Source organism: Danio rerio, chromosome 17 (genome assembly GCF_052040795.2).
Source record: "Danio rerio strain M-AB ecotype USA chromosome 17, GRCz13ab, whole genome shotgun sequence".
In the NCBI taxonomy this organism is placed as follows: domain Eukaryota; kingdom Metazoa; phylum Chordata; class Actinopteri; order Cypriniformes; family Danionidae; genus Danio; species Danio rerio.
Window position 1 is genome coordinate 44,612,789 of NC_141037.1, and position 27,876 is coordinate 44,640,664.

Here is a 27,876-nt window from a genome sequence, read left to right on the forward strand (position 1 = left end):
TATTACAGCACATCATAAAACATGTAACAATCTATTTAGTTTCAATTTATATTTATATCTATGTAAAATTGATTTAGACGATGCTGACACCGCACTAATAATGTGAGAAGATGTGATTGGCCAAGGACAAAAATAAAATGTAAACATATTTACATTCTTTACTAACTTTTCCAGGACTGAAAAAATCCAATGTCAAAATTCCATGACTTTTCCAGGTTTTCCATGACCGTATGAACTCGTGACGATATTCTAGGTAATTCAAAAAGAATACCACAACTTTGAAAATCAAAAACTCTGCAAAGAAGAAAAAGACAGCTAAGCTCTTTCTGTCATCGATTTAACGAAGCTCTTAAGTTTCACATTGAGGAACTAAAAAAAGGAATGACTGCAGCTAAAAAAACTGTCATGGCCAAGATGCTACAGAGAGTGTGGAATGAGTTTGAGTATCTTGTTGATGACACTCGAATGTCTGGAGGGGGTCATATTGAACATCTATGAACTTGTTTTCTACTGAAAAGTACTCCTCACATGGATTATTTACCCAAGGTTCCATCAATTCCAGTTTTGGCTTTAGTACTGATTATTCTAATGTAATTGTGCAAATATAATATCGTATAGCATCCAATAGAAATGATCCAATAGATTTTTGAGGGGTGCACTCAAATATGCTGAGCACTTGCAAAAATCCTGCAGGATTTCATCTCTTTTTAAAACATTGTTTATATGTTTAATAGAGCAAGGGATTTTTGTAAATGTTTCCTTGTATAAAAGCTATTTTTGAAAGGGCAATATTAGTAACCCATTCAATAAACAATTTTTTGATTGGCTTCAGAACAAACTGTCGTCCAATAACTTGTTTAATTAAATTAACTTTAAGCATTTAAACTGCATTTAAAAGCTGAATACTAATATCTTGTGAAAATATTATGTACTGTTATCATGGCAATTGCAAAAGAAATTAGAAATTAAAAAAATATATAAAAAAAAAACTATGTTAAACGGCAATTGAAAAACTATTTGAAAAATTTCACAAGAGGGCTAAAAATGTTGCTTCTTTTTTAAATATAAATATATATATATTTCCCAAATGATGTTTAACAGAGCAAGGAAATTTTCACAATATGTCTGATAATTTTTTTTCTTCTGGAGAAAGTTTTTGTTTTATTTCAGCAAGAATAAAAGCTTTTTTTTTATTTTTTAAAAGCCATTTTAAGGACAAAATTATTAGCTCCTTTAAGCTAAATTTTTTCCTGATAGTCTACTGAACAAACCATCATTATACAATAACTTGCTTAATTACCCTAACCTGCCTAGTTAACCTAATTAACCTAGTTAAGCCTTTAAATGTCACTTTAAGCTGTATAGAAGTGTCTTGAAAAATATCTAGTCAAATATTATTTACTGTCATCATGACAAAGATAAAACAAATCAGCTGTTAGAAATTAATTATTACAAATATTATGTTTAGAAATGTGTTGAAAAAATCTGCTCTCTGTAAAACAGAAATATTGGTGAAAAAAACTGGCAGGCTAATAATTCAGGGGGGCTAATAATTCTGACTTCGACTGTATGTATAAATATCAGGTGACATATATAATATAATTTAATAAAATATATATACACTTTATATATATATATATATATATATATATATATATATATATATATATATATATATATATATATATATACCAATTGAAAAACAAAATGGCTCTGAGATGCATTAATTCTAAAAATGAATGCCTCACAACTGAACAAAATAAAATTGGAGGCTTTAAGTGTAAATCTTTCCAGTCTTTTCATTATCAGCATTAAATCCTTTGTCAACCAATCAGAATCAGACATTTAACAGCCTGCTGGTGTAATCATGATGATCAGATCATAACTTTTTACTTTCTTTAAAAATGCTTATGTAGACTGACTCATTTTCAACTCGAGGCAACATTTTCCAGGTATATTATTTATTAAATTGTTAATTAGCAATTTGGTTCTGACGACACAAACAGAAGAAACAGAAAAAGAAAAGAGACAAGCATGACAACACTGGTTAAAGATGAAAAAAGAGTGAACATGAGAGAGTAATTAGAAGAAAAGAGAAGCAGTTCCTGATGGGCTTGATGCAGGTCTACAGGAAGAGAAGTGTGTTTTGAAGAGTGTAATGAGGTCAGACTCAATCTGTCTCTGAGCCTGTGAGTGCTAAACTATGCAGATTTGTGGAGAGTCAATAGAGGTCACCACAGCGATTTTTAACGCCTTTCTTAGAAATAAACAAGCATCACTATAGAAATACACAATTGCATTATTCTGCAAAATTATGCTGAAGAATTTGTTTTGTAGAGCCCAATCCAAGCCACCTCTGCTCTATTCAGGGTTTGAGGACATTAACATCCACTGGCAGAACAAAGGAGGAAATGTTTAAATGACAATGAAAAGAAAACAAAGAACTAAATGCCCAACATGACCAAACAAATAGAAAGTTGCCATTCTGGAAACTCAAACAAAAAAAGTTTCATTACATAAAAATTGCATTTATATATAAATATATGCACTTTTATATTGACGTCGACTAGTTGCAGTGCATGGATCACATGTCTTGACCTTAACAACATGGCAAATTTACACAGAAGTGGTTCACTGAGTGAATCCGCCTTCTGATTATTTACAATGATTTAATATTTTTTTATAAATTTTCTTCAGCGTCAAAGATTCACCTGAACTTTGAGTGAATTTTAAATCATCAAACACAAATAACTTCACATGAATCTGTGTGCTGATGACGTATGCATTACTTCTGCACTAAAATTTTTTATTGTTACATTTTTACAAGAAAGTACAGTGATCAATGTGTTGACTGCATTTATTTAGCAGTAACACTAGCCCAGGCTAATGTTGCATTATTAACAAAACAAAAGGGTTGACAATACATTTGTTTTGCATTAAAATTAGTCATTGGTAATGTTGCAGCGTCTTTGCAATGTGTCATGAGCTTTCAAACAGCATGTGTGTATATCCTGCAAATAAATTGCCAATCCTGGTGACTAGTCGATCAAAGCACAACTTAAATAACATAATATTTGACTTACAAAATCTAAGTTGTTCAACCTATAATATATACATGTACATATATATATATATATATATATATATATATATATATATATATATATATATATACACACACACACACACACACACACACACACACACACACACACACACACACACACACACACACACACACACACACACACACATACATACATACATACATACATACATACATACATACATACATACATACATACATACATACAGTTAAAGTCAGAATTTAGCCCCCCAAATGATGTTTAACAGAGCAAGAAAATTCTCACAGTATGTCTGATAATATTTTTTCTTCTGGTGAAAGTCTTATTCGTTTTATTTTGACTAAAATAAAAGCAGTTTTAATTTTTTTAAAAATATTTTAAGGTCAAAATTATTAGCCCTTTTAAGCTATATATTTTTCCGATTTTCCGAAAAATATCTGTCTTGAAAAATATCTAGTCAAATATTCTTTACTGTCATCATGGCAAAGAAAAAATAAACCAGTTATTAGAAATGAGTTATTAAAACTATTATGTTTAGAAATGTGTTGAAAACATGTTTTCTCCGTTAAACAGAAATTGGGGGAAAAATAAACAGGACGGCTAATTCTGACTTCAACTGTTTAGAAAATATAAATTTCATTTTTTTTGTTACATTATTAACAATCCAATAAAACCAAACTAGAAAATGTACATGAATACAGATCTTTTAAATAAAATTGCCAAAAGCATAAATATTTTTAAACAAATTGCAATCTAAATATTAACAAATGCTATGGCCTTGCTACTAAATGATCACTTTATTAATGCTTGATCTTTGTTTACAGTTTCCACATCTCCAGTCACACTGTAAAAAGTGATTATTTGACATCAAGCAAATGAACTAAATTAAGTCACCGTACACTGTAAAAAAATGCTGGGTTTCACACAAATACTTCAACAAAAATGTATCAAGTTAACCTAATTGTTTTTAACAATAATTAAATTTAAGTGGATTAAACATAAAACAAGTTGTCTCCCTCCCACTCAAGTTCACTCTAAAAAATATTAATTGCTTAAAGCAAGTAAACCAATTGCCTTAAAAGCAACAAGTTACCTTTACAAAATTAATGTAAGTAAACCCATTGCAACTGTTAAGTTAACTTAATTTTTATAATTATGCTAATTGTACTGTTTTTTTTAAGTCAACTTGTTACGTTTACTTGCAGAATGTATTTTGGATGTGTGTGCGTTTGTATGCGAGTGTGTTGCTTCATGCGTGTGTTACAGAACGGCATTGGAGGATCAGCATTTCGTGCTGATGACGTTGGACGCTGACGCTGGCTTTGCGCCACCAATCGTTAGTTGGCGTAGCGTTTAAAAGCCGAGCCCAAACTGCAATGGCTCTCTTGTTTAATGCTCTTGTCTAAAGTTTGAGATTTGATAATGCAATGTGTTTGTTTGTGAACTTGTCCAGTTAACTGACATGTTTGAGTGATGCCTCGGAGAGGTGTAGGAGTGAGTAAGTCGCGCAATATACATAAACAACACTGATGCATAATTTGCATTAGTTCATTAGATTCAGGAGAATGTGCTGTTTTCTGTATGTTTTGTTTTTAGTTAGAGTAGTTTAGTTAAGACGTTTGGTAAGTTGAAGATGTTTCTTTTCATGCTTTTCTTTTCATATTTAGTTTAGTTTGTTGAAAACAGTTACTGAGTTTTGTTACATTTATTTCTTTGATTTAAGCACATCTAATTAAGCACACCCCCAAGTAATTTATTCATTGTTAATATTTTTCTTTCACTGTACAATATTTTCATTGCTTTCAATCATTCAGTCCCTTTTTTTTTACAGTGTAAGACTTTTAGAGTTTTAGCATGTCTGTTTTTAAATAATTACTGTAATTATCACAATATCAAATATTTGGTGCGTCACTAAGTATATAAAATCTACAATTATAGCCTGTATTGAATTTAGAAGACACACTGAAGTCTGGAAGAGCAGATTTATTTTAGTTACTGTCATTTTGCTAGATACAGTAAAGCTGGGGAAAAAACTTTAAATAAAATAAAGGTGTATTGGGAAAAAAACAACAAACATTTTTAACATTTTTGTCATTATTATTGTTATTATTATACAAGATTTGGGACTTCTTCCATCATTTTTTAAATAAGACTGACCGTTTAGTAATCCCAAACAATGTGACTGTGTTAATCTGCACTGTGTTTGTTATGACTAACTTTAATATATTTTTCACTTTCATTGGAATGTATATGTGTTGAACAGTCAATGTATTAATTTTTTATTTATTTATTTATTTATTTTTTTTACAAAATAGCCCTTTTTATTATTATTTTATCTTATTTTACTTGTTTTTTATTTTCCTTTTATTTATTAATTCATTAAATTTTTTTGCATGTGTTAACAAAATTAATAACTTCTTTTATTCTAGCCGAAATAAAACAAATAAGACTTTCTCCAGAAGCAAAAATATTATGAGACATACTGTGAAAGTTTTCTTGCTTTGTTAAACATCATTTGGAAAATTTCCAAATTATATATATATATATATATATATATATATATATATATATATATATATATATATATATATATATATATATATATATATATATATATATATATATATATATATATATATATATATATATATATTATGTACAATTATATAACTGTTCTATAACTGTATATAATTGTTCTTTGATTGGTATTTTGTTAATAATACAGTATGTATGTATCACATTCTTCTGAAACAATAAAAGTATTAAACAATTAGTACAATTAGCAAGTCAACTTAACAGTTCCAAGTTACAATGGGTTTACTTACATTATTTTTGTGAAGTCAACTTGTTGCTTTTAAGGCAATTGGTTTACTTGCTATAAGTAACTTATCACTTTTAACAGTTTTACAACAGGTTTATTCAGTTTTCTTTTTTTAAGTAAAATCAATTTGTCGCTTTTAAGGCAATGGATTAATCCAATTTTTTAAAGTAAAGTAACTAATTGCTTTTTACAGTGCATTTTGACTGCTTTATAGTAAAATATAGAGTACATATTGTTTCTAACAAATATATAAATTTAAAAAATGACTACGACAATAATTTCTACAGCATTTCACAGTCACAAATAGAATGGAATTAAATTCCACGATAGTGTGGACAGCAGTTTTTATAGCAATTGTGGAGAATACTTCACGCCCATGTTTCTCTTATCAGTTGTGTAATTCATTAGGCAGAACTGCTGTTCAATTTTCAGTATGACATACTGTGCTTTTTACAATTGCAGGCTGTTATTGATTTTTTTTTTCTGTCATAAATCATACCATCTAAATGGCTTCATCCAGCCATTACAGTCCTGCTATCCATTTAAAAGAAACTCTACTAGACAATCTATCACATTTCGAGAAGTCCCTGTTTCATTAATGGGGTAAAGACGAGTAACACACACAGGGCTGGGAAATAAATACACTGTGTGTGGATTTAAAAGATGCTTAAAGGGTAACTTTTAGAATTTTATTTTAGATATTATTACCGGTCGAATGCAATTACATATGTAACAACATGTGTGCATAAATTACAGGACTGTAAAATAAACTGCTCCCAACAACATAATGAAAAGAACCGTGTCTCACCTGCACCTCCAGAAGGCCAGTAGCTGGGAGATGGAGAGAAGACCTGAGCAGCGAAGTCCTCGAAGGTCATGTTCTCCTTGTGGTTCTGAATGATGGCCTCCAGATACAGCGCTCTTTCTTCATAACTGACAGCTCATTAAGGAAAATCACATTGACAGAACAACAGCTCATCACATATTATAATATTTAATGTTAATATTTATGTGTGCGTATTTAAATAAAAACTATAAATGAAGCGTCTGTCAATGACGTCAAATATCTTTAGTTCTCATGAGTCATGTTACAGGAGTTTAAACATGCAGTAGTGCAAAGAACATCCAATAACTGATTACTAATTTTTCCTTCATTACGGCATAGCAAACGGTGTGTGGAACTGATCCATGATCCATAAATTACTTTATGTAGGTTTTCTTTTCTTTTATTATTGGTCAGTAATGTTTGATACCTAAACAGCCTAAATACATGTTCTGAACATTGCATTTTTTTTTTAAATAAGTAAATCTTGCACATAAAAATGAAAGGCTTTGTATGCAATCTATGCGTCACACTTTACTTTAATGTACAATTCACACTAATAGCAAACCATTAACTACGACTTTTAGCTCAATAAACAACTAATAAGCTGCTTCCTAATAGTTAGAAGTTTTGGTTTAGGTATTGAGTAGGATTAGGTATGTAAAATAAGATCATATTTTATAAGTGCTAATAAACAGTTAATATCATAATTGGCAGGTAAAAAGCCAGAAGTAAATGGTGTGAATTGTTACTTAAATTCATTTGTTCATTTTCTTTTCGGCTTAGTCCCTTCTTCTGTAAGTGTCAGTGAAAGTCCAGCACACACACACAGTGAAATTGTGCAGTTTCAGCATTTTTAAGTAGTTAGAACGTTGTAACTACCCGCGCTCGCCTGCCTTACCAATGTAAGCTAGGGCGACATAGCGCATATGAAATAAATGATGTCAGTACATAATAAACGGTTATGATTATTACTGAACCGATACCGAATTGTCCACCTTTGCAACGCGGTGCACCGAAGAAACAATTAATTTTGACACCCCTACTCTGATACCCAAACAGGCAAAATAGATATTCTGAACATTGCTTTTTTTAAAATAAGTTATCTTGAGTGTAAAAAAGAATGGTTTTGCATGTAATCTAAGGGTCACACTTTACTTTAATGTACAAGTCACACAATAACAAACCATTAACTAGGTTTTTAGCTAAATTAACAACTAATTAGCTGCTTATTCATTTCTTCGTTTTCTTTTCGGTGTAGTACCTTTATTCATCAGGGGTCACCACAGCGCAATGATCTGCCAACATATCCAGCATATGTTTTACGCAGCAGATGTCCTACCAGCTGCAACCCATCACTGGGAAACACCCATACACTCTAATTCACACACATACACTACGAACAATTTAGCTTACCCAATTCACCTAAAGCACATGTCTTTGGACTTGTAGGGGAAACAGGAGCACCCGGAGGAAACCCACATGAACACGGACCAAACATTCAAACTCCACACAGAAATCCCAACTAACCCAGCCAAGACTCAAATCAGTGACTGTCTTGCTGTGAGGAGACAGTGCTACCCACTGTGGCAACCTTTATATATATAAACATTAATATATATGCACAAGCCTTGGTTACAACATCTTTTATTAATTAAAAAATCAGCAGCATAAACATACTGCTAAGTATCTTTTACGCTCTGTGCCAAAAAAATTAAAAAATTCAAATCACAGGTTTGAAAATGAGAGTGAGTAAACCATGTCTGAATTTCCATTTTTTCCCTATTGTACAGGCAACAAAAGACAACCAGGGAAAGGAATGAAAATCTTGAAAAAAAGTTTCTTATGTCTTCTTTTATCAAAGTTTTGCTTCTCACAGCCTCCAGTTGGCATTTTACAGCAAATGGCATGTAACAGTGTGGGCACTGGAGCTATAACGGCAGATGAAACAAATCAGATCTCCCTGAAGCCATTTGCACTGGAGTCATTACACACATGGTGAACGTGGCCTGTTCAGTTACAGCTACAGTCCGTTAACCGTCCAAACAAACGCAGGAGCAGGTGTTTCTGCCTCTGCGTCCACATACACACCAACAGAAGCCTAGCAATCACGCCAGACCAATACACACATACAGTCTGTGTGTACTGCTGTATTTATATGTATATAGTGTGTATGTGTGTGTGCTCTAACGTCTAATGAATAGCTTGTGGAGTGGAGACAGGGGCGTTCCAGGGCCACATGCCTGCCTGCTGAAATTCTGGAGGGCCCCACTGATGCCATTCCCATCTCATTAGGGAGGCTGCTTATTCCGCCTGGCGCTAGGCTGTTGCCAAGGCCTTTGCACTCCATCATGACCAGGCTGGCTGCAGTGTGTGTGTGTGTGTGCGCCACGTGCCGGCGCAGCAGGGGCCGAGGCAACCGTGACAAATTGTTGAAAAGGTCCGTCTGAACCCAGCGCTGACAAGCACCTGAGCCTGAGGGCTGCACACAAGGAGAGAGCAATCTGCTTCACTTCTGCATGCTTCCCTGCTAAAAACACATAGCAGGAAGGGAGGAGGTGCACCGATGCGCGAGGAAAAGTTCTGGCGTCGCCTCAAATAATGTCCACCTTTTCTGATGAGTGAATGTGTACAGATACGTACACATCTTTAAAGGGTTAGTTCAACCCAAAATGAAAATGAGGTTATTAATTATTCACCCTCAATCTAAAAATGAAAATATTTTAAATGAAATCGGAGAGCTCTCTCATTCTCCATAGACAGCAAGGTTCCTGACTAGTTCAAAGTCCAAAAAAATAGCTGAAATTATCCTCAAAACAGACCTTCAGTGGCTCAATTACGCAATTTATAAGCTACAAAAAAACTTTTGTGTGCACATAATCAAAAATAACAACTTTATTTAACAGTTTCTTCTCCTCAGTGTCAGTATATTGTGCACATTCATTATGAAGCCAGATCAGTCTCAAAAATAATAGATTAACATTTCACAATACACATTTACAAAATGTACAAAAATACGCAAATCCAATTCCTTAAATCAAAACACAATTCATAAATGCGCAAGTCCAGTTCCTAAATTCAAAATGCAATTTATAAATACGCAAATCCGAATTTTAAATTCTAAACACAATTCATAAATGCACAAATCCAATTTGTAAATTCAAAACCCAATTCATAAATGTGCAAATCTAATTCGTAAATTCAAAACCCAATTCATAAATGCACAAATCCTATTTGTAAATTCAAAACACAATTAAATTAGCAAATCAAATTTGTAAATTCAAAACACAATTCATTAATTCTCAAATCTAAGTCATAAATTCAAAACAAATAAATTAACAAATCCAAGTCATAAAATTCTAAACAAATATGCATAATAAATAAATACGCAATTCCAATTCATAATCTCAAATGACAGTTCATAAATGCACAAATTCAATTTGTAAATTCAAAATGCAATTCATAAAAGTGCAATACAAGTCAAAAATATTTAAGATTTTTACTTGTGAAATCACAAATTGTGTTTTAAATTTACAAATTGGATTTGGTAAATGTGAATAGTGCTGTGCATTATTACTGAGACTAATTTGACTCCATATTCATGAGCAATGTGCAGTGCCTCCAAATACTAGTTCGCAACTTCTGCAAAATGAAACAAAGCTTCTGAGGTAATACATTACCAGATAACTGGAGCGACACATGAACATGCGCAATATACTCACACTGAGAAGAAATAAAAAACTACTTTGGAAACAACATCACAATAGAAGGCATTATGTGCATCTTGAATAAATATTAAGGCACTTTAATTGCTATGTGTATACATTAACTGAATCATTTGGAACAATGCGTTTAAGTTTGCACATCATATTTTTAAAATAATCTGCATGTAATTAAATTCTGTAGTTACATTAATATTATCCTCTTGACCCATCCTTTACACCATGACCTGGCCTTAAACCTACCCAGACCACCAAACATGTGCTTAACCTTACTCTTATTCCACTTCAAAAGCATCAAAAGTACTTATTTTTGATGAAAGTGCATAGTAGTGAAGACCACTTAATATAAAGTGGGATTAAAACTAGCATGGATTCAATACTGTAGTTCAACCTTAAAATAAACCCACTATCTCTGGAATCAAACTGATCGGCAAAGCATTTTATGTGCTGATAGTGTATGTGCATATCTTAAGGGCACTTGCCGGGGAGGGGTTTACCTAAAAATGGCAGCTTTTACTTTTACTATGGAAACTTTAGCTATCTTTCCTTTCAAAGATGCAAATAGATCAGATAAGAGATTTTAGAATGACCAAAACAACATTTCAGATGTTTTAAATTGTGGTCAGTCTACTGATTTGTCTATTAATGCTGTCCCATTATACCCATTTGAACATGTGAAACAAAGATTACATGACTTCACAATGTCCATAAAAATAGGTCAATAAAATAAATATAAAGGAAAACAAGGTGTTAGTGTTGGTGGAATAACAGTGAGTAATACCAACTGAGAGAATGCATTGACGTTAAGAGAACAGGGGAGCACAGGGAAAGTGTATGTGCGTAAAATAGAGGACAGAGGGAGGGAGGGAGGGAGGGAGGGAGGGAGGGAAAGAGGAATGAGAATAAGGGATAATAAGCCTGATCCCACTAGGTCAACAGAGCCATATGGCGTTCCATTATCAGAGATGCAGATGACTTAAGCGTGGCTCAGCTATTGAGATTCCTAAAACAAATATTGACCTCGACCAGAGTCACCTCTGCCATCGGCCAGCCTGCACTCCCACTTCCTGAGATTGAAAAAAAAAGAAAACCTAACCTCCTTTCTATTGAGCAAATTTATGTAGCAGTCACAACACATATCCTACATTCATCTGCTCCTAATTGATGTTTGCAGCTTCATACAAGTTCTGACACACTTGACTTTTAGAGAGACTAGATGGTGACTTTTGTTGAATTGATGGACAATGAAAGTATATAGACAAATATGTCATTGGTTTCTTTCTTTCTTTTTATTGCTTTCGTTTTTTTTCTAAAGTGTAGTTTTTAGTTCAGTCACATATTATTAATTTTTTTGTTTAAACTATTCAGTTTAAAAATTAATCCACTGTTTTAACCTGATTTAAAAAAAAATAAATATGTTGCTAGAAAGAAAAAAAAAATGATATGATATTTTCATACTACGGTTTAGGACTGTAAATTGTAGGCCTTTTTATTTATTTATTTATTTTTTTATTTTTTTTTGAAAAGGGACTTGCTCTTTATTATTACTTGTAGCTTGCAATTTTAGTATATTTTTTGCTTATTCCTGTATTATTCATGTATTTTTTGTTAAACTATTCAGTCTAAAAATTAAACCACTGTATTAACCTGTATGAAAATGATTAAAAGATATTATATTTTCGGGATAAGGTTTAAGAATGTAAATTGTAGGCTGTATTTTTAGAAATGGGATTTGCTTTTAATTATTGATTGTATACTTGAGATTGTAGTATGAAAACGTCTTCAATGACGACACAAAAATAAACAAAATTTCTTTACAAACAGGAATTAAATACAAATAAGTAGAAAAAAACAGTAATCTTTGTTTTACAAAAAAATAAATAAAAAGATTAATTCCCTGCACCACATCCTCTTTTTTTTTAAGAGTTAGTTCACCCCAAAATGAAAATGAGATTATTAATTACTCACTCTTGTGTCAATCTAAAAATGAAGATATTTCAAATAAAATCAGAGCTCCCTCATTCTTCATAGACAGCAAAGTTCCTGACTCATTCAAAGATAGCAAAAATCATCCTTAAAACAGGCTGTAAGTGGCTCAATTAGCATATTTCCAATTAGCATATTTCCAATACTTTTGTGAAGACATAAAACAAAAATAAAGACTTTATTCAACAGTTTCTTCTACTCAGTGTCAGTATATTGCGCACGTTCATGAGCACTGTACAGATGTACAACAGTGTGAAAACTTCCGCTGTATGAAACATGGCACAGACTGAGGACATTAACATACACAATACACTGACAATGAGGAAAAAAACTGTTGAATTAAGTCATTCTTTTAAAAAAAATAAGTGATATTAAAAATACATGAATAACCTAAAAATTAAAAGTACATTTTAGAAAAAAAGTAATTAAAAAAAGAAAGAAATCAATAACATACTTGACTGCACTTTCAACACTTACTCATCAACAAAAGAGTCACCACATAGTCTTTTAGAAAAGTCAAGTTTGCCAGACTTTTTTTCTTTTTTAAATAATGGCTTAATTCCAGTTTTTTTTCTCCTCAGTGTCAGTATATTGTGTATGTTCAAATCCCCAGATGGGTCAATGATTTGTTGTATTCAGCGGAGGTTTGCACACTGGCATCTAGGGGTACACATAACTGCACAGTGCAATATACTGACATTGAGGAGAAGAAACTGTTGAATAAAGTCAATATTTTTGATTATGTGTACACAAAAGTATTCACAAAGCTTGGAAATATTCTAATTGAGGAGCAAGAGCAAATCTAATATCTAAAAAAAAGCCTACAATTTACAGTCTTAGATTGTTTACAGTACATTTTACAGTAAAGTAAATTGTAGGCTGTTTTTTACAGATGAGATTTGCTCTTAAATTTTTTATTATATGCTTGAGATTGTAGTATGAAAAGGTCTTCAACGATAAACAAAAATAAACAAAATTTCTGTACAAACATGAATTAAATCCAACACTTAAAAATTAATAAGAAATACAGTGATCTTTGTTTTACAAAAATCCTCTAAATTATTTTGTTTTGATCTCCACAAGATCAGTTCTCTGCCCCGCATCTCCTATTTGTCTCGGGTTTCCCTAATTGCTGTGGCACAGGTTGTTCCATTGAATGCATGAGGTTGACGGTGACATGAATTAATTCAATAAAGCGAGAGAACAGTGACGCAGGCTTCACGCACACTATTTGAGCTCTCGTCATCTGAAATGAACATTCAGAAAAAGCACTGAATGTTTGCACATACAGTGGTCACCTGGATGACAAAGAGTCGGGAGAAAAACAAATGCGGAGCCAGAGTGTTTGTGGGAATCTACACAAGTTGTCGAATCATAAGAAGAAAGTTTGCTGAAGTTTAGGGATTTCCCAGTGTGATTGTAATTTAAGTCACCCGATCGGCACCTGCAATGGAAAAACTCTGATGGAAATCTAGCGTAGTGGGATTTTCCAAAAAGCATCAATCGCAAAAAAAGTTTCCTGCACCCACTACATCCACTGCGCTGCAGAGAGGGACGCGGTGTCAAAAGGGCAAATTTAACATCCCCCTGCCATGTAAAATAATGTGATGACCTCATTCAAGCACAGGTCAGATCGCGCATTGAAGTGATAAAGGGGGAAAAAGTGTGTAAACAACAAGTACAATAGCGCTGTTACACCAGAGAAGGGAAAAACAGATGAAGCAAATCCACTTTGACGGAAAAATGTCCTTTAAGCATTTTGCTGAGGGGTTTTAACAGATAATGCTCTTTTTCCACTCTTTTGGAGGCCACTTTGCCACCCCACGGTGCACCAGGTGACAAAGGCAAGGCATTAAAGGCTGTCGAGAGCAGAAGCCCAGGGGAGCGCAGTCTCATTGAGTATTCAGGAACAGTCCAAAACAATTTATTCAACCAGGTCTTCAACCAGAACAAAGTCACAGAAGCTCGGTCTTCTGGACATGCTACAGTAATGCAATCAACAGGCTTTTGCTTCAAACTATAGGACGATTTGGGGGTTCTAATTGCATCTAGATCAAAAAAATACACAGTGCTTAGCATATACAAGCCTCATAAATCTCTCTTTTAATTTCATATTTTTAATAGAAAGCTATACAATATTGTATTTGAGCATATACATTAGATTAGTCAGTGCTGAAGCCAAATCTGGAGCTTATCTAACAAAATAACGTACGATAACGGTCTACAAACTAGTACAGCCAAATTTATGTTATAAAAAAATAATAAATACAAAAAGTATTTATAATAATTGTAATACAAATAAAAAAGGGAAAAATCAAGAAACCACAAAAAAATGGAAAAATTGAGTTGAAATTTTGTAGTTTGTATTTTTGCAATATTTTGCTTGAATTTAATTGTACTATCTTTCTATTTCTAAAGATGTTTGCTGACCAAAATATTATTTGAATAAATATATCTGCTGAATAAATCTGTTCTGTTTAAATGCCCCAAAATACCTTGCCTATATGCACTGAGAAATGGAAAATGAAAATGAAATGAAAAAATATTCATTTTCAAAATGGGCTGTACTCAATTATGCTGAGCACTTTATATTTAAAATGAGTTGAAACAACTTAATTGTTTTATGTTCAGTCCATTTCAATTTGTAAAAATGATTAGATTAACTTAATTTGTGTTGGAACAAAATAAAGGAATTGTGAGGAATCCAGCATGCTGCATTTGAAGGGGCTTGCATTTATTATGACTTTAACATATATGACTTCAAAAAAAAAGATTTGTGTAGTCAAATGATAGTACAAATTCATGAAAATTTGTTTGAAAATATTAGTAGTTTATATTAATATTTGTAGTAATAATAGTGAACAAAGGTGGCAACATTAGTAATCAAAAAAAAAAAAAAACATTTGCTAACAATACATGACATCCAACCCAATCGATGCGTCGTAATGAGTTATTTATGTTTCCGTACTTTATGTAGCGTACTTCGGTTTGTTTAATGCAGCTTCCACAAGTAAGCTGCTGTATGGTTAACAGTAATAAACTTCAAAATTACGATAATGGTCTAAAAACTAGTACAGCCAATTTTTTCTTATAGGAAAATATTAAATACAAATTTATAAAAGAGGAACACTCAAGAGACGCAAAAAAATTGAAAAAAATTGTTGAAATTTTGTAGTTTGTATTTTTTGCAGTATTTTGCTTGAATTTAATTGTATTACCTTTCTATTTCTAAATATGTTTGGTGGCTAAAATCTTATTTTATTAATATTTGTTGAATAAATGAATTTTGTTTAAATGCACTAAAATACATTGACCATATTCACAGAGAAAATGAGAAAAATTAAAAATGGGGTGTACTCAATAATAAAGAGAACTGTTTGAGAATCAAACAATATGGCAAGTTTTACATTTATATAAGTTACAATCAAACCCTAACCAAACAAGGGTGTGTATTATCATTTTAGTAAATGAACTGGAAATACTAAGTTTATGTTATTCACTAAATATGTTATTTGTCATTTAAAACAGTTCCTAACAAAGCTTCCATTGTCTGCTTTAAAGAACACACATTGGCATTTTTTAACAAATCCAGTGAGTTGACTATTATGTCACTAATTTCCACAGCAAAGTCAAACCCCTTATATCCAATGGGGGAAATAAGCATTGGTAACACTTTATTTTGTTGGTCCATTTGAGTATTAGTAGACTGTCTGCTTAATATCTGTTGATACAGACATTCAATAGACAATTAACCGACTATAAGAAATGACTATAAGAAAGTACATTTCAATTTAAATTAACTCTAATCCTAACCGTAACCTCAACCCTAACCTAACAGTCTACATATAATCTCATGAGAATTAGTTGGCATGTGGATGGAATGTAATTTAATTCAACAAACGGACCTTGAAAATAAAGTGTGACCTAAGTATTTAACATGTCACCATTTTCTCATGAACATATTTCTAAAGGTGCTGTCAACTTAAAATGTTCACCAGATGTTGATAAAAAAACACTATATATGCAAATAAAACAAATCTAATTAGTTATGTGTTATAAAAAGTAAAACCTATTAAACACATGAAGAAAGGGAGGTCTAAAAAAGCAGTGAAAGCCCAGACAGCAGCTAAAATCTCTGTGTTAATCAGAAACCCTCTACACTTCGTCATTGTAAATTAATATAAGCTGCTTCAGTCCAACATCTACATTAGCAGGATGATGAAGATGAAAACAGAGTGGAAAACAGTGAACAATTCAGCTAGACAATGATCCAAAACACAGCCAAGAAAACTCTCAAATGCTTTCAGAGAAAGAAAATCAAGCAGTAGAATGGACCAGCCAATCCCCTGACTTAAATCCTATAGAGAATACAAAATAAACAACAGATTTGATAGGCGAGAGCCATAAAACCATCAAGATTTTTACAATCTGTTAAAGTCTGTTATAAAATCACAATGAATGTGTCTTTATTCTCCACATGAGAGTCGTCTTTAAGCTGCCATCTGATTTTTTTTCACTTCACTTTCATTTCAATATTTATATTTTATAATAATTAATTTTCAATATTTATTTAATAATGAAATATTTAAGTATGAAACATCTAGCACACTTAGAGAGGTAAAATTGAGATTTCTGTCGGTGCTATGAACATAACACAGACAAAAAAGTAATAAGAACAGGAAAAACATTACAAATTAACTTTCAACAGCAGCCAAACAAACAATTAAACAACAGCAAAAGCTAATATTAAATAATCATATTGGGGAAAATATAATAAAAAAAAATACTAAACTAACCATATCACATTGCAAAAACACATCAATCCATTCATTCATGTGCTAAAACTACTGTACAACCCATTCAATTTCATCAGCCAAACCTCACTAAATTGTCCATAGTGAAATTATAATTTTCCTGACGTGTGTGTGAGGGTGATTGAACGAGATGAAGACCGTGTATGCTGTTGTCCAGATGGTAAGGGATGGCCAGTGGGGAATTGAGAGGTCAAGCACTTTGGCAGATCAAAGCCAAGGTCAGGTGGCAGTAGTGGCCATGTTCAAGGTGCACAGGGACTCAAAGGGCCTCAGATGGCTTCTCATTAGCAGTCAGCTCAGGAGCCGGACCCGCGGGACCGCCTTCTGAACCCGTCCAACCCCGAAACCCCTCCCCTCTGTCCACACACGCAACAAAAGATCTCACCCCGCAGGACACCTCGGTCTGGATGTCACAGCGCTGAAGCAGGGTCACAGAGTCACCTCCACCATACGCGCAAATCTGACATTAGCATTAGCCCGTGGAGATAAGGAGGCAGCGCATGACGCAGGGGGAAAGGAAAGCACTGACGTGGTTAAGATTACATCATGAAATCTCTGAAAATGGTCGTGTTAATGGACTTCAGGCAGAGCAGAGATTATATGCAGAGTTATGGCTAGAAAAACAAGGCTAAGAGCGATATAAGGCGCAAATATCACACAATTCTGCTTAATAGTGACTTTTTTTGAGGATAAATTCTCAGACGATCATGAGAATGCTTTTGTTCAATTACTGTAAAAGTACAGAAAAAGGTATTTGCTAAAAGACCACTTTTTTGCTAAGAAAAAAATAATTATCTGATGACTCCATTCAGTAAAAACGCAACTCCTCATCAGGGTTTCTGCAGGTTAAAGAAGGTAAATTACTTAAGAACAAAAATTTTCTGTGCTGTACACAGCGATCGCCAGTGTTTTAATTTAAAAAAAAAAAAAAAATTGCTTTACATTTGTTCAACTCTGCATCCAAATACGTTAATGGCCCCTTTCCACTAAGTAGTACGGCATGGTTTGGCACGCTTTTATGTTCGTTTCCACTGTCAAAAGGTACCTAAAAGCAAACCGTACCATACTACTTTTTGGATACCCTTTCGGAAGGCGACAAAAGGCAGAGCTAGACACGCAGCTGAATGCTATCGGTTTACAGACAAATGTCACCAGCGTGTACACAAGCAGGAAAATGAAAACAAAGGAACCGCCATTTTTAAAACCACAAAAGAGACATTACACTGTAATAACACATACATATAATAACGAGCCATGGCTGACCAGAGGATAAACAAATCTTGTCGTCGCCTTGATGAACAGCCACAAAGCCAAGAAGAAGAGCAGAATCTACCCTGTGCCTCATAGTTGTTTACATGGCGGTCTAAAGTGCGAACGGTTTTGCTTTGTTGTGTACGCTCGCCATGCGTCTAAATTTGAATTAACAAACTTCTTGAGCTGATGATAATAACATGCGCATGATTATTGAAGTGCTTATGACTACCGATCATTTCAGAAATGGACAAACGCAAGAGTGACATGCGAAAAAACAAAGGAGAAGCAGGAAAAACAAAGGAGCAAATGATTCTTTCAGCAACCTAAAAGAAGAATAAACTGCCATGTTTAATTATTATGGTCACCTTTTAGACTTTATGAACTCGGAATGATGGAATTGCTCTCTAACCGAGGTTACATGAGCTGGTGAAGATTAAAGATACAGATGAGAGGTTTGCACTGACTGTGGGCTATATGTTGTGTGATATTTTTGAACCCAACTAAGGACTAAATGTATGCTGTGTGTAGTTTTTCTGTAATTGGTAACATTGGAGACTGTAAGGGTCTATATGTGTTCATATATGTTGCATTTATTTATTTATTTTATATAATTGCAGAAATTACTGTAGGCTATTTCGCATCATTGTTCTGCAGTCATAATCCATAATGTTCATAGAAAGATTAGTAATGAACATTGATACACAAGTATTTATGTGTATAAAGCATCTGTTTTGTGAAAAGTGCTTCTCATGTGATATGTGAATGACACGTACAGTTTTACTTTGATATTTTCTGGAGTGTCGACGAAAGGGTACCATTGATACCTTTTTGGCTTTTTGACATGTACCGACCCATACTGTACCACTTAGTGGAAACGGGGAATAACATGAAAAGAACCAATCAAAACCATGCTATTCTTTTTCTAATCTTTGCCATGTTTTCCAGTGCACGTTACCATTAATTGAGAAGCAAAATTGTATGATATAAATATCTTGGATTCTGGAAAACATGATTAAAAAAGGCAAGATTAGACTTAAGATCAGTAGGAAAGGTTGCTTTTGTTTGCGTTGCCAGCAAATGATTGTCATAGTAATTATATAATGCAAATTATGGTGTCAATGGGTTGACAGAGTTCGTTTGAGCACATTTTAAACCTTTTTTGAAGTACTTTAAAAAATTGTGTTTGGGCAAGGCAAGGCAAGTTTCTATATTTCTGTAGCACATTTCATACACTGTTCAATGTACAATTCAAAGCGCCTTACATAAACAAGAGTAAAAGAATCAAGAGAAAAATTATTAAGCAAATTAAAAATGATTAAAAACAAATTAAAATGTGTTAAAACAGGTTTTAAAGGAATGATAAAGAAAATAAAGACATAATAGTATGATCTGTCGGACGTAGCACAGTGCTCATTCAGTAAAGGCACAGCTAAACAGATGTGTTTTCAGCCTTGATTTGAATGTGCCTAATGTTGGAGCACATCTGGGAGCTGATTCCAGCAGCGGGGGATGCTGTTAGTAGCTGAAGTTCTGATTCACCCAGCTTTTTGACTGAATTCTTGGAATTTCTAATTTACTTGATACTAATGACCTGAGGGGTCTGTTAGGTTTGTATTCAGTGATCATATCAGTAATGTATTGTGGTTCTAGGTCATATAATAGTATGTAGAAAGTTTTAATACTTGAACATATATTCTGAATGTAACTGGGAGCCAGTGCAAAGACCTGAGGACAGGGGTAATGTGATCGGATTTTCTGGCTTTGGTCAGAATCATGGCAGCAGTGTTCTGGATGAGCTGTCTGACTGTCTTTTTGGGAAAAGTGAGGAGTCAATTACAGTAATCCACCCTGCTGGTGATAAAAGCATGAACAAGTTTCTTACTGGGAACAAAGCATCTAATTCTTGCAATTTAAGATGATAGTATGCTGATTTACTTACTGCTTTAACATGGCTACTGAAATTTAGACCAGATTCCATAATCACACCAAGATTCTCAACCTTATTCTTTTTTTTTTTGTTTTTTTTAACCTTAGAGCCAAGGTATGCATTTACATTGTAGAAAGCCTCATCTCTGTACTCAAATGTAATGACTTCAGCTTTCTCTTTGTTTACCTGAAAATTTTTTTGGCGCATGCAAGTGTTAATTTCATCAAAACTTTCAAAATTTTCATCAAAATTTGCATTTTTGGTTTCTGTTCACATCACACTGATTGCTCTGATCCAAAACAGTTGGAAAAAAAGTAAATTTGGTTATGTGACAACATCCATATCCATCACATATAATTTTTGCCCTTTTTTTTCCGTTGTATAAGTTGTAACGAGACATAACACAACAATAGTGTGCTCCTTATGTCTGTAAGCAAATGTAGTCTTCTTTTATTTAATGCTACAAGGTACTTGGATGAAATGGAACAGGTTTGTGACAAACAGCACAGATGGACACAGTAACCCAGAGGCCTGAGAAAGAGGAAGAGGTGTAATGCTAGAGCTGCTGCAGTTGGCTTTAGTGCTTTATTAGCATCGCAGGGGTCAATTAGCAAACAGAGGCTCGAGGCCTTGCACTGCTGGGTCTGTTAAGCTGAAGAAAGGCCAGGTCTGATCAGAGATGGAGGCTGTAATTGAAACATAAGGAGCCTTTGGAGTTGTAGCCTGAGGACAGACCATTGCATTTACTGCCTCAAGCAGCTCATACAGTTACAATCCCTTCAAGGTTTCTCCAACTAATGCCAACAACACCAATTCATTCCATTAAATGCTTATAGAAATGCTTAAATAAAATTAAAAAAAAGTACAAATAAACTGTTGAATGCACATAAGGGATACATTTTGACCTCATTAAATACATGATACTACAGCAAACTAAAATATGATATAAAAGCGTAGCTACCAAACACTTAGCACGAGAATAGTGTGATACTAACCAACAAGCTAAAAATTAAATACACAGCCGGGAGATTACACCGTAATAATATAAACATATAATAACAAGCCATGGTCGACCTGAGCTCAAAAAAACCTTGTTGTCGTTTTGATGAACAGCCACAAAGCCAAGAAAAACAAAATCTGCTGTGCCCTGTTATTGTTCTTGTTACGATCCTGTCTAAAAGTGCGAGCGGTTTCAGTCTGTCCAGAGAGCTCGCGATCTCATCTATATTTGAAATAACTAACTTTTTGAACTCATATTAATAACGTGCTGCTTGTGTTTATTGAAGCACTTTGATATCCAATGATCCGGTCAGAAAAGGACAAACACAGAGTGAAGCAAGAAAAAACAAAAGAGAAGCCGGAAAATAAAACAGCAGCAAATGATGCGTCTGCAACCAAAAACATGAACAAGCTGCCATGTTTAACTATTATCATCATCTTTTGGACTATTATGAACTCGGAATTACTCTCTAACAGAGGCCACACGTGCTGCTGAAGATTAAAGCAACATATGAGAGGTTTGCACTGACTGTGGGCTATATGTTGTGTTGTTCTTGAACCCAAATAAGGACTAAATGTATGCTGTGTGTAGTTTTTCTGTAATTGGTAAGGTATCGAAGACTGTAAGGGTGTCAGAAGGTTTATATAAGTTACATTTATTTATTTATTTTATATAATTGCAGACGTTACAGTAGGCTATTTCGCACTGTCCTTGATCTGCAGTTATGATCAAATTATGTTCATAGAAAAGTTAGTAATAAAAATTTATACACAAGTATTTATGTGTATAAAGCATCTGCTATGTGAGAAGTTCTTCTCATATGATATGTGAATGACCCTTACAGCTCTACATTTCCTCGAGCGAAAATTACATAGTCTGAAATTTTCTGTCGTACACCATACCCACCAAAAAAGTAACATTGGTTCCCTTTTAGCATTGGAAAGGCAAGCATGATAAAGGTGACCAGTGCTGAACCGTACTGTATGCTCAGTGGAAACAGGCCATAAGGCTACCAGAAACTATCAATTACCAGTTTAAAACAAAGCCTGTTTTGTGTAGAAGAATAAAACTGTTCTGCAAACAGTCATTTAATTTTGCTCAGCATGAACCGCCATGATTAAAGATTACTAACTATAATAGTGAATTAAAATTATTTTTATAAATTATAGTTTTTCCCTCTGCTTAATGAAATGTACCTAATTAAGGTTTCAAACACAGCAATAGCCTCTTGCTATAGAAAAATCCAAAGGTGATTATTCTAAAACTGATAAGACCTAAATTAGACATTCAGGTATTTAGAATTTTTGAAAAAACTCGTAGGATATTTGCAACGTGAAACTTCAGTGACTTCTGGGCTTTGGTGCATATATATAAAAACCTAATTCGTTCTCATGGATCTAGAAATCAGAGAGACATTTAACAGAAACTGGTCTGTGTAGTGTAGGCCTATCAAGAATTTTATTTATTAATTGTTTTTTTATACGATATATTGCACCAAATATATTGTTATAAAATATATTATTGTCATTCCAAGAACATTTTTTGCCAGTCATTATATAAGTAAAGTCACATTGAGTCACAAATTGCCTTACAATAGGAGACAACAAGTAAAAGAACACATAACATAAAAAAAAACATGTTAAAACATAATAAAACAAGTTAAAAATCCAAATACAGAAACACCACTACTGTTAATTAAAAGCTTGACCAAAAAGATGCGTCTTTAAATGCTTTTTAAAAAGTTCAACTAATCCCAGAGTTCTCAGTGCTATAAGGAGAGCGTTCCAGAGCTGTAGGGCCACCACATAAAAGGCACTGTCCCCTTTAGTCTTAAGTCTTTGCCAGAAGACCTCAGAGACCGCCTTTAATATATAAGGGGATTGACCATGCAGAGCTCTTTATGTAATGACCAGAATCTTAAAATTGACTCTAAAATTAATAAGAAGCCAGTGAAGTGCCTTAAGCACAGGAGTAATTTGTGACCTTCTACTGGTGTTGGTTAAAAGCCGAGCTGCATTCTGCCCATGCCAGAATGACAATATAATATCATCACAATGCAAGAACACTCTTCCAGTGAACACATCATATTTTATTCTTAAGAATATTTCATTTAAATATAGTCATTGTAACAATTTAATAATTAGGCATTGGAATCAGAATGTAAAATTGCTTATCCTAAATAAACAATAATAAATGTTAAGAAGATAAAAAAGTAACAGAGGCTGCGGTATCTGCAACCAGATCTATTTTCAGTTGTCAGTTGTTTTTTAACCCTACTGAAACTGACACCTCCAATAGAGATAGAGATGTTGCATAGTCAGCTAAAGTGTTGCTAGAATTGCTTTTTATGTATAGGCAATTTACAGTATATTGCATCACTAAAAATGATTGAGATCATGTCCATGTGTTGTGTGACAAGTCGATATATTGATTATTGTGACAGGCCAACTCTAGTAGGCAATATTGCAAGTGTGTAAATGACTGTATTTTGCACAGAAATTCAGATGTGTTCACACAGATCTTTAGGAAGACCTTCTCATTATAATCAACGTTTGCCTCGAGAATCACTGTTGTCAATCAAGTCATTTGCTAAACATTAGCTTTAATAACCTAGTAAACATTAGAAATTGAAAATAAATACCTCCGCAAACTCTTCCTAGATTTATTTTGGTTAATGCCATTTAACCCTGCACAGTCATTTATATATATGAAAAAATTGTAGCATCTAGAAAACTATAAGTGTTACTTTGGGCACACTGGTGTCATTCTTTAGTGAAAACATGGCAATATTTACAAGATTAACCAATAGCTGGTAAAGTCTCTTAATATTAAGAGACTTAATAATAATATTAATTATTATCTCAATAAATGGCATAAATGGTTAAATGGCATTAACCAAAATAAATCTAGGAAGAGTTTGCGAAGGTATTATATATATATATATATATATATATATATATATATATATATATATATATATATATATATATATATATATATAATGCAAACCTGGCTTCCTACATGTTTGCTATACAAAAAGTACAGTATTTTAGTATAAAGGTGACTGATCAACGTCTATCAAAGGTTTTCCTTGTTACACCGCCATTAGAATGCCATATTAATTAACCTCTATTATAGATATTAATGACGGATGGGAACTTTTGAGGACGTTTATTTAAAGTTTAAAGAGCAAATGCAAATTTCTGCAATTTCTCTGCTCTGACCGTCAAAGTATGGCAAAGGTTAACAATACGTTTCTGCTCGGCCCTCTCTTATTTGGCCTCTGAATGGGCTCTTGTGAGAGGATGGAGAAGTTGAAGAACTGGAGAGTGACCATGCATGCTCAACCTCCACTCCAGCCAAGCACCAGCCATTAACCTCGACCAATCACATTGACCTTGCCGTCTAGCCGGGGAAGAGGATAATTGGCTGGTTTAGAAAAAAAAAAAAAAAAACGTCCGTGCTGCTTTTGGGATATTGTCCGAGCGAGTGCACTGCTGACATTCTCCGTCTGTGAATGGAATGTTCTGCATACAGATGCCTTCCCGCATTTCTGCTGCACTTGTGCTCTAATTAGTGGCTGTCAGCAGTCGGATCAAACAGGCTCACTTCCACAGTATCAGCGCTACGCTTGATTATAGACTATCACCGACACAGAGTGACACTGTGTTAAGCTGAGAAGCGCTTCATCCTGTGTTTTCAGATTAATCTAATAGTGCTTTAGTAGAGTTTAGTAGCTAACAAAGCCACTCAGTTGTTACAAATTCACTGAAAGCCATGGCTTCTTGGGGATAATTGCTTCATTTTAATGCAAGTTTAAATGTTTTATACAATAAATTAAGGAGCTCTCATACTACTCTCTGTTGTGCAAGATTTCCGGTCTGTGTTATATGTATGGACGGGTGTCATTTATGGTTGTCGAAAGTATCGAGTTCGATACCAATCGGTACTGACATTTTTAAAACATAAATTTTCTGAAATGACTGTGATTGGATGTAATGGTTGCAATGGCCAATCATCAATGTTTAAAGAGCCCTTATTATGGGTTTTTGAAAATGACCTTTCATACAGTGCAACAGTTTTAAGTGAATGAAAACATCCAGCTGAGGTTTAAATCTAAAAGTGCTGCATGTTCAAAACTAATGAATCTTTAGAGAAATATTTTAGTCAGAGTCGTAAAAACAAATCGAGTTGGGCTTGGATCTTTTGTTTGATCGCATCGATGTTGATACGGTACATCAACAAATATGTACTTCCAGTTCTGTTAAAATGTGCACGCGCTTTCACTTCAGACACCAGCGGAGGATCACGGGACTAATCATGACGCGAAAAATGACAGTCACTAACAGATGGAGATTCTGCTGTGGGGAATACAGGGATAAAGTCAATTTTGACAACAACAACAATTATAGCCAACCTTGTTCTGTGTTTGTTTCTGTAATTATTCAGATTTTTGTTACAATAACCTACGCTGCAATGCGAGATTCGTCGGCCGTTTGCTTTGAGGCCTAACTTTTTCTCCGAAATTTTTTGCAAGGGCCAAACTGATTGTCTTTATTTTAAAGCTTTATTTATTAGCAAAACATATATTTTGCCTTTTACTATTCCCTTATTTTTCTACATCATTTTATAAAAAAACTCAAAAGTGTGCATTTGTATATTTATATATATATATATATATATATATATATATATATATATATATATATATATATATATATATACATACATACATACATACATACTCATTCTTTGTTTATTTAAATATTATATAAAATATAATAATATATATTTTAATTTAAAAAAATGCACAGGCCGGTTCAAAGCTCATTAATTCTTTTTTACTTTAGTTATTCTTTACAACTGGAGAGTATTGGGCCTTTTCTTCAGTAAAGGAACCTGACAGGACTTCAGGAGATGGCAAAAAAAAAACTGCTGCTGCTTTGAAATAGACTGATTTCTATTGATCTTTATCGATTAAAATAAACAACCTAACCCTAACCTAAATGTAAAATACAGGGAAAAAAAATAAATCTGTTGAAGGCGGTATTAAAATTTATATATATATATATATATATATATATATATATATATATATATATATATATATATATATATAAATAAATTTATAATATAAATTTAATATAAATTTTAATTGCAAAATTGTCCACACCTACAGTCAGAGGCAGTAATATTACTAAAGTTGCTTTTGAACATATAGCATTCACAGGAGTAGACTCAGCATGAAATGTTAACTCAAAATGGACTCCTCCAATGAAAGATGTGAAGCATCACTTCTGTAACTAATGAACCATTTATGGCAGCTTTTATGGGAGGGGAAGAAACATGTGTTGAAAAGAACATCTGAGAAAAGCCAGCAGCAAGAAACGATAAAAAAAAGAGAGAGAGAGCCTTTCCCCACAAATGGACTTCGGTAAGCTACGGTAAGCTCCAGTCCCCATGGGAGAGCAGGTGTTGATTGGTGGCTTTCTGTGGCACCGCTGCAAGAGTACCTGTTGTCACGGTACCGGACGGAGGCGCGAAGCACGTCTCGGTGGAAAAGCCCAGAGGAGGTGTGAGGTGATTATGGGACGGATGGGGGAAGATAAGAGAGGGAGAACTCTGGAGGGACGAGTGAAACAATGCTGCTGATGTGCTTGTCATTAGCTCAAGGCCCTGGCGTCTCATTAGTCAGCTTGTTCTCAGAAAGAGACGATGATTACTGATTAAGAGCGCCACAGTGAGACAGCATTTGTGTGTGTGCGCAAAAGAGGAACTACAACAAACAAGGGTGGGGATGATGCACAAAGCAACCCTCTTATCTTTCTTTAATGTCAGCTTCTGAAGGAGATATAGATGAGGGTATATCTTCTCCTTTAAGGCGAGGTTAATTAAGCCCAAAGCAAAGAGCTGAAGGGACAGGAAGGGGAGGTAAGACAGGTTAATTGAACCTCCAGGGGGACGTTTCCTCCCTCCACATCTCACCTCTTCAGCATCCATCTCAGGACGAGACGCAAGCAACGTAGAATTATGAGCGTGACATCACTGCCATGCAGATTCCCACATAGAGCTGCCAGGCCGACTGAGTCTGAGCGCAGATTTACGACAGGTCTAAATCAAACGTCTGCAGGCTTTTCCTCAGTACCTGAACGTGACACACAAAGTCTCCTCTGCCTGCGGCGCTCCAAGTATTGATCCGTTCGACGGGTCAAAGAAAAGGGCTTGTCGGCATAGAGTGAGAATGTAGAGAGGTTAACAGGTTAGACCGCACTGAAAGATCTGCCGCGGTGATACAGGTGGCACTCATATTATGGATCCCAAGGGAATCGTTCATTAAACTGAGGTGAATATGACTCAGCATTTTTCAGAGTCTCTTAAACAACTGATCCTGATAGAGCATTTCAACAGAGGGAATGTGTTAGAAACGGCTGCCTGTGGAATCA

At 34.0% G+C, this 27,876-nt stretch overlaps 1 protein-coding gene across 17 annotated transcripts in view; it reads right to left on the minus strand.

Moving 5' to 3' along the window:
- ralgapa2 (Ral GTPase activating protein catalytic subunit alpha 2) overlaps positions 1-27,876 on the minus strand; it is a 324,396-nt gene that overhangs the window by 20,697 nt on the left and 275,823 nt on the right. For all 17 annotated transcript variants that reach the window (XM_087290968.1, XM_087290960.1, XM_087290970.1 and 14 more), the window contains one exon: positions 6,716-6,840. In XM_087290968.1, coding sequence (XP_087147094.1) covers positions 6,716-6,840 — 125 coding nt within the window. The remainder of the gene's footprint in view (positions 1-6,715; positions 6,841-27,876) is intronic.